Below are 12900 nucleotides of genomic sequence, written 5' to 3' on the forward strand. Positions count from 1 at the left end.
TAGGGGTGGATTTAAATCTATTGATATGAACACTGGTGGAACAGTGCAGGAGTGAGCAGGTCAATACCAAAACTGAAAAGCTAATCATAACACTGGTTTTATTTCTATTCATATGGCAGTAAAGTTTCTATGGTGGCCATTCATATTTCAAAAATATCTGTATTTACAATAACGCTACATAAAGCACCTGTGTTGGTATCACGCTCAGAAACTGGCTCAATGTGCTAGAAAGTCTGCTTTTTCAGTAATAATGAACCTGATGAAATGCAGTGCGGTTCTCCTGGAGGAGGACCGAGCCCCTCAGTTCATTCTCACGACACTAATTTATCAAACCTGCGGACTGTTGTGGTGAATATGTATGAATGAAGCTGTCCAAAAATAAGAACCAGTGCTGACACGTGCTCAGGATTCTGTGTTTTTAGTAGAGCTGCAGTGCTGAATCGATTAGATGTCAACATATAAATTCATCCCCAGCTTGATAATTGATTAATCAATTTGAGTACATTTTTAAGAAAAACATTTGCTGATTGCAGCTTCTTAATTGTGAATATTTTCTTGTATCTTCCGTCCTCCATGGCAGCAAGCTGAACATCTTTGGGTTGCAGACAAAAGACATTTGAGAAAGATCATGTTGAGCTTTGGGGAAACACTGATCGACGCTTTTCACCATTTTCTGACGTTTTATAGACCAAACTAATCAATTAATCGAGAAAAGAATCAACAGATGAACTGACAATGGAAATAATCATTAGTTGCAGGTCGACTTTATCACGAGGACTCACGACACATGAAACTGTTAAAGCATTTATTCGTCTGGTGATGAAGGTATTTGAGACACAGCTGTTAGCTCACTAAACTCTAATCAAACTCTCTGCAATACAAAAACCCAAACCTATTTCATGCACATTGACGTTTTGGTATAAGAAGTGAATCAATGTCTGATCAGTGACCACATCAGTAGATGATGAATGTCAAACTATCAAACATGGCATCAAACTATTAACTTTAAATCTGCAGCTGATGATGAACACCTGGATACAGCATCGTCCTTAACGGCCAGGAAGGAAATACGTTGCTGTACAGACAATATAGCCTTTGCGATTTTGCAGAATGCTGCAGCACAATTCTGGATTAAGTCAGTGGTTTCTGGCAACAGATGACAGTGTGCGCTCAAAATAATGAGCCAATTTAGTTGATCAAAAACTGAAACCCCGCCAGCGTAAAACACCTCGTGAAAGATGCAGCCTCCTTCCTGACGACAGCCAGTCCAAGTCAATATCCTGCTCTCGTCCTCATTCGAATGCAGCGTTTTGACCAGATTCCACACAATATGCATGATTAAATTCATTACAATATCAGATGTCTGCAACGTGGTGTTGAATTTATTCAGCAATTTTGGAAAACCTCCAGTGAGACCTGCTTTACAGAGCGACACACCAACCTAAAACTACACATTAGTCAGGAGAGTTGGAGTTTCTCGTGTACTGTTTCAAATTCTTTTCCACCTAGACAATAAATACAGCTTTTAAAACCTAAATGGTAAAGCCGAAATAATGAATTAACTGAATAGCTGACTGACAGAAAATCTGTTTTGACCATCGTCTAAATATTTAAGAGACTTCTGACTTGGAAATACCAAACATTTCTTAATTCTAGCTGTGTACCACTGTCATGTTTTGGTATAAAATGGGCTGCAAAGGCTGTAAATTGAATACACAGTATGTAGTACAAACAATATCCCATCAGTACTGGCTTCATAGCTTCGTAAGGATGCATAAAAAACGGTGTTAAGGATATACATTTTTTCCTCTTGCAGTTTAGGTGTCAATTTATTTATTCAGTGTAAAAAACCAGGCACAAACAGAAGTATTCCCTGCAGCCGTGGGTCAAAACCTAACTGTGTGTGTATGTATAGATGTCACCTGCAGTCCCTTCATGCATTTGCCCAAGAGAGACTTAATGTGACATTCTAGTTTTGAGATTTGGTCACAAACGCAGTCATTGCTCCACTTCCCTGCAAACTCAGTGAGCAGCTTTGTGACAGAGGATGCTGATTGTTGCCTGGTGATTAAACTGGAACACGACATGCTTGATGCGACTCTATGGCTGAGCTTCACTGCTCCAGTCAGGGATGGAAAAAGTCTTGGATTGTCTCTTCTGCTCTCCTATCGTGTAGTCCACGTGGATACATATATGTCTGGCGCTTTCCTCAGAGGGATACATGCTGACCTCGCCGGTCACCACTGTGTCCTGCACCACATCCACCGGGACGTCCAGGTACAGCACCGCCTGCTTCCAGTGCGTCTCCGGTTTGAACGGGGACGTGGAGAGCACTAATGGTTTGTCCGGGCAGGGGAAAGTCACCGTGAAGTAAACACAGAACGCGTTCACCGCCGCCGAGCCGAACGACTCGCACCTGAACTTGCCCTTCACCGACCGCAGCTCCTCCACGGTGACCGAGTACAAGTCGAGCTCGGCGAAGGGGGCCGGGTGCGAGAGCACGTCTTCAACGGTCACCGAGTTCACGGTGATGTCGGAGTTCATGATGCATCTCCGGGCGAAGTCGGACATGCAGGACATGTCGACGCCGTAGCGGTCTTTGACGGTGTACCAGAAATGTAAGCGGTCCTCCACCACCGGGTCGCCGATGGGTGCGATGTAGAGCTCGGCTTTGCTGGGCAGGATGATGCCGCCCGGCTTCAGCCACTTGTCGCGCGCGTAGAGGACCGAGTTGAGCATGGACTCGTGCAGGAGGGCATAACCCATCCACTCGCTTACTATCACCTCCACCTTCTCCGGTAGGTCCACCGTCTCCACCGTGCCGCGAATGACTTCAATTTTGTCCTCCATGTTGTTCTGTTTAACTATCTTCACCGCCTGCTCGGCGATAGAACAGGCTTCCACCGCGTACACCTTCTTAGCGCCGGCTTGTACACAGAAAATGCTTAAAACGCCGGTTCCTGCGCCGACGTCCAGTACAACTTTCCCACGTATGGACTCACTGTTCCTCAGTATCGCCATCCGGTAGGTGTTAGTTCGGACGTGGTCTGCTATCATTTCCTCGTGGATAGTCACATCGGTATAGCTGTCAAAATACAGTCTATCCTGTCTGGTTTTATCCAATTTTCGCTTTTTTACGACATGAGACATCTTCTCGGCTGTGATGCTGCAACCTCTCAGTGTTTTGTTGCGCTACTTCCGCATTGTCAAATCTGGAACTTGGAGTTTCACCGCGTACACAGTAGATAGGACTTACGTTTACATAGACTACAATACCCACAACCAAACGACAGTGACGCAGCGTCGGATTGATGCATTCATGGTCAGAGGGAAGATGGTACAAATGAGCTTCCTCAGGGTGGAGTAGCGACAAATGTCAGAAACGGCGCATCTCCCTTCTTTCTCTGACTTGACGCATCAGTTTGAGACATGGGACTTGCTAATTAGGCTTATCTGCGGGGAAAAAAATGTCCTGTAATGTCCTCATAACTTATTATTGTATCTATTATAATGCTACATTATTGTTCCTCTGTGTTTATTTCCATGAGACTACTGATGTTTTGGGCCAAAATATTATATTAGTTATGGAAACTATATAAACACCTTTTCAAATGTATATTTTGATATTTTCAATGTTGCTTTTTAGACATTTTTCAGTAATAAAATTGCTTCAGTTAAGGATTCACTGCTGTTGGGCAAGTGAGAGATGCTTAAGACAAACTGAAAAGTGAACAAAAATGTATAGCAATATTACATTTCTTAAATAAATTTATATAACTGGATTATTGGTTGTACAGGATCAAGTTTGACTCTTATTTCTGTAAATCCACCCCTTTTAAAACAAAATAGAATTCTCAGACTTTCTCTTACAATTTGTCAAATTTAAGGCAGCTTTTTCTGAGAAACCTTAACTCCAATGTGTCTATGACCTACACGGAAATTAGTCTTTTCCCTCCCAATGTTCTGTTCAGTGACACTGAAGCATGTTTCCTAAGAAACCTTGAAAGGGCTTTCTTCATAGAAAATCCTTGTTTCGAGTCAGGGTGGTTCAGGAGCTGTGGCTGTTTCAGTTTGTGAATATCGTTATGCATAAAAGCAATTTGATAATCATTCAAGCAGACCTGTAAATGTGTACTTTCAAGCCTGCAAACAAGTGTGCTGTGCACAAATCTGCAGTCACCTGGAGCTTCATCATCACCACCTCACACCTCACAGACACCATATGCTAAGAAGAAGTTACTGTACTAGTAAGCTGTTCCTTCAATTTGGGCTTGCAAGAACTTAATATTATTTCATGTTAATAATACTGTACAGTGAATTTTAAGTGTGCAGAAGCCAAATCTATTTTCCAAGTATGAATTTGCACCGTGCCCCTCATGCTTCTAGACCATGTCATTTGCCTTTTCAGGGTTTTATATTTCATTTGTGAGAAATCAGAAACAATAAATAGGTTGTTTTCAGTCATGTGACGTTAAATTCAGAGGGAGGGCAGGAAGTGAAAACAGCAATGGATACGATGGAGGAAAGTTCTTACTGAGCTAGTTTAGGTGAAATTACAAGAGAAAGGTTCAAAGACAAAATCAGGACATATGTTGGATGTGACCCTTATGTTATTAAAACAAGCGATTTTTCAGCTGAACTGAAAGTTTTGCAGCAGTAGATATAAACAACTACCTGCTCACTCAGACGTCGCTCTAATTTAGAAAACAAATGAACCATATAAAATATGAAGCCGTGCAACTTTCTCATTAGCTGTCCGGGTCCATGACCTCGGTACCAAGGTGCTCTGGGATGACTGTCGTTTTGGTTTTTCAAGGGTGCGTAGCTTTTATTGTTCTGTGGATTAACCAAGAAATAAACTTTCAGTGCCGCGGTGCTGAATGTTGACGATTACTTTATGGTTGTTTGCCAGGTTGACCTCTCGCAAAGGTCCGATGAAACGCCACCAATGAACGTGGATCGTCACTAAACAAGACAGACACCTGTCATCTGTGAAAATGCTGATTTAACAAGTGTTAGTTGTGCTGCTTGTAGCTGTTAATTTAAATCCATCACCACAGATTCAAAACGATAGCTAATGTTGCACAATTTTCACCATTAGCCGACTTGACTCCTCCAGACTACAGACTGTTAACAAGCCATTTTTCCGCTGTTTTTCAGCACAACATTTAGTGCTCAATAAAAGCTCCTTGTGGTTTCTTGGTTTGATTGATGTGAGCAACCGTAAACGACGTAAAACACAGGGATTTTGGGTGTGTGTTATACTGTTTCCTATGCAGAAAATCACTTCAGGCCCTCCATCTGCGGTTTGCGCCACACCAAAAAAGTGACGTGACGTCATGTGCAAACAAGCTATCATCCGGAGCGTTTCACTTTCCCTTTAATTAGCACAGGGTCCGGTTACCTACAGTACATACTGTACAATGTCTATCTTATAACAAGCTGCACAGCACAGCATGGGCATTACCAGTTTGAGCTTCTCCCAAAGTTATGGCAGGCAGAACACAGCTGCTCTCTCTAGACAGCCCTTTGGGACCCTCTCCACTCTGTTTCTGAGATCTTTGGCAAAAGATGCTGGACAAATCAGCAGGAGCTGTATCCCGTTTCATAAAGATGAAAAGAAAGAGAAAGAAGCAGTGGGTTGAGAGCAGAAATACAGCAAGATGCTAGTAGCTATTTTGTTGTTTTTAAAGACTGTTTTGTAGTAAGAAGACACCACAGTGTAATGCAGAGAATGTGAAATAATAGCACTGCAAAAAAAAAAAAAAAAAAAAGAGTATTGCTGGGGAATTTGTGTGTGTGGGTGGTTTGGTGGGTGTATGTGCGTGCATTCACATTTACATGCTTCTGCTAAATTTGTATTCAGTTCTGCCTTTAAAGCACAGACTCTCCTGGGAAAATGTGTGTATTTAATAATTCAGCCTCTTCAAAACTATATAGAGAATAAAGCGGGGAAATAATTTTGCATGAACCGATATGTTTTCAGCTTGAGTAATGGAAACCGCAACCATCAAGGGAAATGAGCCATACCTTTGTAGTAAACATTGACTTAAAATTCAAAGCTCCAGTTTTCCCTTTCTGATATATTTAATTTATGTTAAACCAGAAACACAATAACAGCAAGCATTATCTAAAGATGCAGAATAATCCTAAAGTGAGCCAAATATCAGAGCTGGACACCCACATCCGACTGGTCAAAAGCAAAATTGGAATAAGAGCAATGGAGGAATGGAAACATACAATAGGATAGATTACTGGACCGTGAAATTCACACCGCAGAATTCAGATTGGGATTCTATGCGCTTGGCAGGAGGGTTTGCAGGCGTTGTAGCTGGTAGACAGAACAGACAGACAAGCAGCTGTTGGCCATGTTGTCCTCTCCTCCTCTCAGGCTACAGGTAGAGCTGCTGCCAGGTCCAGGCACAGCCAACACCCAGCTCCCACTGAGATGCCTGGCATGCTTTACCTTTATCCTTAAAGTAAGTAAATGGTAATGTGTCTGATATCCAGCCAGTTGTTACAGGTGACCCTGGTTCAGGTCAGCACATGCACCTTGACTGCGTTAGACCTGGTTAGATCATCCTCCACAAGTGTCTACACAGAATGTATCCTACTTATATCCTTCATGAATATTTGCTTAAACTCAACATACTCAAATAAAATGTTCAAATTACTATTCTTCATTCAATATGGTGCTTAATTGCAATTCATTTATGTTTTACCTCATTTTAAATCAATACCTCTGATTCAACCCAAAACTCCACGATATAATTTGTCACAGTTTTTACAGTTTTGTCGTGTACTGTGTTTTTATATCTGCCAGTTTATTGTCGGTAAATTGTGATGGCAGGATTTATGAAAAAGCAATATTCTGATTTGAAGACAGTGTCCTGATTATATAAAAGTGTACTCTCTCACTCTAATATTACCTCTTGCTTCCTATACCAGACACAACAACTTCAGCAAACTTAAAGAAGGAAGGGAAATATTCCTTAACTTGGTATCAAACATTTATGTAACACTCACCTTAATTCAAACCTAATGCTAATTTTCATTTAACCTCTTGAAACTTATCACGGCACTTTTGTCATGATGATTAATCTATGAGAAATTGGTGCACTGCATTGCCATGTGGCAAAAGATGAACAAGGCTCAACTGAGTGAGTCTGCTTTTTTTTTTTTTCTGTGCCTAATTGAAATCACCAAGGAGGCTGGATGTCTGTGATTCCTGAATACATATACAGAGTCTGCAATTTTCGGCTGAGCAGTTAAATCAGTCATACAGCGTCAATAACCCTCGAACACCAAAACATCCACTTGCATCCAGTGTATGTGATACAGTTTATAATCTTACATATCACCATGTCACTGTCAATATAAATCCTGCACGATGTATATACTGTATATAGACACGCATACATGCACATACTGTATATACTCTACACTTCATGTCTATTTATGTGTACGCATACTTGGTCAATAAACCGGATTCTGGTTTGGTTAGAAACACTTGGTTAGCAAAAGATTATGGTTAATTAATAAATAAAGCAATTTTAATTGCAAGTTTGTGACGGGACATGCTCTGCACTGCATGCTCATCCACCACCTCAACCTCCATGCTCTTACTTCCACCTCACTACATAAAGGCCACAGTACTTCTTGCACTGGCATGGACCATTTCCATTCACCAAGAACCTTAAGATGTGCAATTATGCACCATAGACATATTATCAGTACGCTGGGCTGTTTCATTTTGTTGGCACAAAGTCTTATTTCATGTACATGAACAGAAACACAAAAATGCATCCACTCACCACCTTACCTTATACTACCACCCAGTCCCAAACACTGCCTGTAAAATCAGAACACTTCCCCACTCTCAAATGAGTAGAGGATTTAAACTAGAGCCACATATTTGCATAGATATGCACAGCTCATCCTCTTTAATTAAACTTGGCCAATTCCTGTTTGCATATCTAAATCATAGTCCCACATAGGACCGGCTGAGGATATGGTCAGGCCCAAGGAGGGGCAGAGGAGTTCTTGAGCACTTATGTGTGTGTCCTGATTGTATGTGTGCCAGTGCCCTATTTGTGCCTGAAACATGTTGTGTAAATCCAGAGATAAGGATGGAGGTGGGAGCAGTGTAGGAAGCAGCGCAGGCGAAGGTTGGTCAAGCATGGTGGGGACGGGTGGGAGCCCAATCACTATGGACAATGAGGGGTGTCATAGAAAAATCGATAATCAGCTTTTTTTGCCTCCTCATTGTCTCGTCCCTCAAGCTCCGAAAGTTGTGTGAGGATACTGAACCACAGAATTCATGCCGTGTGTGTGTCTTAAATCAAGAGAAGGAATGTTTTCAAATCACAAAGAAAGAGACGGAGCGGGAGGCTATACCAGTAATAACGCAAAGAAACTGAAATAAACAATAAGTGATGAAGTGAATATGTATCTCTAGAGGGTGGAGAGATGAAGGGGAAGCACTGTGTGGGCTCTTTGTACTGGAAGCCCATCAGCAGCTGTTCTTCTTCGTGGCCAGCTGCTGTCAGCATGCACGGCCTCATGGGAACTGCCTGCGTCCTGTCAGTATTACTGGACCTGTCAGCTGCTGCGACAAACACTCACACACAATAACCCAGCCTTCCATACTTAGATATGTATACACGCATGCTTAGCAACCTGCACAAACAGCATGCAGAGGCCACTGCAAGACACCTAGCAGCCTGATGCACATACAGTACAGAATACCTATACACGTGCACAAGGGCACGCACACACATCCACACACAGCTTTGTGTTGTGATCACCCATTTCAGAGGAAGGCAGACCGCTGAGCAGCAAATACAAAGGTGCAATGGCTTCATATTGATCGTTCGCAGGGATCAATACCAGGCTACTTCGATATCTCACTCCCAGAGAAAGAGCCCACCTCGGTGAATGCTGGTGTGCCATAACACACTTCCCATCCCTCATTCACCTCCTTATTCAGCCGTTTCTTCCAGCAAACTTAATTCATCTCACCCAAAAGACTGTTTCACGCATGGATCCACCTGGATGCCTTTTCCAAGTGTGTGTTATCTAGTTTCATGCTTTGACATCTTCCTATATGGACACAGTGTGCGCCAGTACTTATCAGTGGAAAAGTTATAACAACGGCCAGAGCAAGATTTCCTGCACCAGGCGATTTCATTCCCCTTGTTTGTACAGTCTACGAGCCACCATACATAAGCACACCACTCCCAAACCTACCTCCTTTTAGTTGCCCCAACCAATCACTTTACAGGATCTTGGTCTGTCAATCCAGAGCTCCGGTAATCAATTCATTAATTACATCCCCTTCCCTGCAGACTCACTTCCCTCATGCCACCCCAGTATCAGTTACATTACACTGCAATTAGATTAAATTACTAAGTACAACCTGCATGTGACAGCCGTTATGGCGGCATCAGGGGGGGTATTATGCTGACTCCATGACAAACCCACTGCGCAATTTGTAAAATGGAAATATTGTCTGTTTGGTAATGGATGTTATTTGATAAGTACATAAATGAGGAGACACTGTGATAGTCCCATCAGGATCCACAATTAAAAACTCCAAAGTCTGAGGTGGTTTTGCTGCCTGAAAGTAATATTTAACATTATCCTAATGGCATAAAACAAGGTCTATTATGACCAAATATTACAGCATCTAAACTGTTCAAAACTATGCGTTAATTTATTTATCAATCAAGGGTCAAAGGGCCTGTAAGGCACATCATGTCTTTAGGGGAACAGGTGGGCATTTTGAGAAATACATTTACTTGCTCTCTTGCTGAGAGTTAGATGAGAACACTATGAATTAAGAAGAATGTGCTTGTTATACCATATCCACAAAGCTTTCCTTTGTTTCGTCGAGAATAAAGATGTGTCCTCAGAAGCACTCCACTTATCAGACACCAGCAACACAACCTGCTGCATCAACAGCGCTATGATTTCTGCCGGTGAACATATGTAGAATTTAAACAATCTTAATGAAATAATAGATACTTGAAATCCTGGTGAGACTAATTTACGCAGACACAGGTCTGTAGTTGGGTGTCTGGGAGTTTCTGCTCAGCAACCAGCTGCACCCTCTACAAGACAGGATTGCCTAACAGTCCCGCTTTGTACGTGAGACTTTGACTCTTCTTCTACTTCTTCTGCAGTAACATCAGGACAAGGACTATGGATCACCAGCGAGCCACGCCAACTGCAGACCACTAAGAAATCAATTCTGCCTCCAATCTTTTTCTATGAGAAGCAAGTAATTCACTTGTGGTGCAAAGCAAGCACGCAACACGAGGCAAAGGGCAAGAGATGAGTTGAAAATTGAGGCAACTTCATGCAAATGCATGCTGTGTTTGCCTTGAGAGGATCAATCCATTTGGCCGAAGGAGGATAACATTTAGTTTCATGTGTCTTGCAGCTTTCACACACTTTCTCATGAGGAGGAAGTTGGAGTTGTAAACCCTTTTCTCTCTACCTGTGGGGATAGCGAAGGAAGGAACCAAATGTTACCAATATAAACACAGGCTATTAAAACTGCAACTGCAGGAATACTTGATTGAGGAAAAGTTTGACCTTTTTGCTTGTTCTTTTTGCTCTTGCCGAGATGTAGATCAGCAATCTGTACAAAAAGAAATCTGCATTTGAATATAGAATTTGTAAGCAAGCAAGCAAGCACACAATTTTGGTACTGGAAGTCAGAGTAGTACTGACCAATCGTGCTTGAATGGGCTTCGGTTGCTACAGGTGGAAAGCCCCCGTAGAGAGCAAAGGAGGCAGAACACATTTGCTGAAATGCAAACATTGAACCCATTGGCTATTTTCTAATGGCAATTTATCTTTTTCTTAGCATTTGTTTTTATTTATGTGCTTTCATAGGCAAAAATCTGCTTCTAGAGATTAGCCGAAATGTCATCTTCATGTCCCAAGCTGCTAATTGGATTGTAATACATGACCGGCACAAGGGAGAGGAAGTCTTAGCCAGGATAACTGTTCATCCACTCTTCAAATATCCACTGGCAGCACCGGAGGCCCTGAAACACTGGCCATTGCTCCAAGAGGCTCAATAGTTATCAGATGATAGCTGATGGGTTCCATGATTGTTAGATGAGGATATCAGTATCACTCTCATCTCTGTATGCTAATATAAAGGTACACCCAGCAACCGATTGGCTTAGCTTAGCATAAAGATTTGAAACAGGGGAAAACAGATAGCCAAAGGTAAATAAATCCCCCATCTGGCACTTGGCAAGTGGATTTTCCAATATGTTAAACTATTCTTTATAAAATTAGATACCATGGTTTGACTGAAGTTGACTGACTCGTGTTTTCCAACAGGAGTCAACGTGTCCATCGGGGATCACTCTGAGAGGAAGCTGAGGCTGTATGTGATTACATCTGCGCTCTGTCTCAACAGTCAGTCCCCAGCCATTTATCCATCATTTGTCCATTTGATCCAGTCAATGATGTATTTACAGTACAAATGATTTAATACATTTAGCCTTAAAAGGTATGTTTGGGGTGATTTTTTTTAATTATCCAAATCAGATGTGATCATACACCTTAAATTATGAAAAATACCACTATGATTGGTGTTAATTTGATGTAAATGCAACAGCATGTTTGCAAAACACAAATCACCATTTACATTTCTGTGTGAAAAACACCAAACTTGGATTGTAATAATCTGTGAAATCCATCATGAGCATGTTATTCATGTGCTAATTGTACTCCAAAATAAAGCAAAGCAAACGGTTTTCAAAGTGTGATTCATACCATTACACAGTGGTGCTGTATGTGTCAGGGGAATTTCCATAATAACAACAACACAATCATGTAATGAGTAATGTTTGTGTTTGGAGAATTTGCATCGTTACCTCCTGTGTTCTGCTGTCAGTTTTAATTCTGCTCATGCACTTCGGGCCAAGTTTAAGTCATTCACTGGGAAAGAATTAATTTGAAAGTGCTGTCACCTGCCATGATGAGGCCCATTACTTGTTTACTGCCTCCGAGGCAGCGCGCGTGTTGGCTTTTGTAGCCTAAGTAAGATATCACAAACAGCCGAGGAAATGCTAAGTCTGAGGTTACGAGGTACATTTCAACTGAGGAAGAGCAGATAAAACGGGCAGCGAGCAATTTGAAAACACTGACACACATAGCTTTCAGCGGCAGCCATAAAATGAAAAGATATGGGACATCATAACGCATTGTTCAATTTTCTTTTAATTCAAAAATGCCTCACAGTTTGAACATTTAGTTATTTGTTGCCTTGCCATTATGCAAGGTCACGATAAGTCAGACAGCTGTGTTCTCAACTTCATTTGTGTTTATTCTCCCTTCAATAAATAGACTGAGAGAAAGGCCTGTACTTCTGAGGTGATAAGATCCTCCCGGCTTGTTCTTCGCGCTGACCTTGGGCGCTGCAAAGTAAAAATCGATGCTCTTTCAGAAGGACAGAAGGCAGTATTCACTTTCTGTTAAGGTAGTGTGCGTCTTCCACAGAAGGCAAGACAGGGGATGAGAAAACCTTTGGTGTTTGTGCATGTCAGTGGAGGGTTTATCTGAACAGATGGGCGCACACACACACACACACACACTGGGATACTGTAGATATTAAAAGATAAGGTTAGAGTATAGCTCCTCAATAGTGCCGCATTGTTTATCTGTCAAACCTCTCCATCCGCCTGATGAAGCTGCTGTTGGACAACCCAAATATCAGATTTAAATGTCTTTAAAGTGGCTAAAATCAATATTCTCACATGCATGAAGTGGCCATGTGTAATGTGAAGATTCTCATTTGCAGTGACAAGCGATCACCCGACTCGCCGGCTCCCCTCAGCTCCACAGCATGGAGCTTCGTCGCGTCTTTCAGCTCAT

General features: G+C 41.9%; 1 protein-coding gene across 1 annotated transcript; it reads right to left on the reverse strand.

Annotated features, from left to right (window-relative positions):
- Nucleotides 1–243: 243 nt before the first annotated feature.
- On the reverse strand, nucleotides 244–3296 carry prmt6 (protein arginine methyltransferase 6). Its single transcript, XM_076760893.1, has one exon. It carries the CDS (start codon nucleotides 3148–3150, stop codon nucleotides 2101–2103), a length of 1050 nt encoding a protein of 349 aa, XP_076617008.1. The 5' UTR covers nucleotides 3151–3296; the 3' UTR covers nucleotides 244–2100.
- Nucleotides 3297–12900: the final 9604 nt, after the last annotated feature.

Source organism: Chaetodon auriga, chromosome 21 (assembly GCF_051107435.1).
Source record: "Chaetodon auriga isolate fChaAug3 chromosome 21, fChaAug3.hap1, whole genome shotgun sequence".
NCBI lineage: Eukaryota > Metazoa > Chordata > Actinopteri > Chaetodontiformes > Chaetodontidae > Chaetodon > Chaetodon auriga.

Bases quoted from the DNA above. Each gene is read 5' to 3' on its own strand.
- prmt6 (XM_076760893.1), bottom strand. From the start codon at position 3,150: ATGTCTCATGTCGTAAAAAAGCGAAAATTGGATAAAACCAGACAGGAT.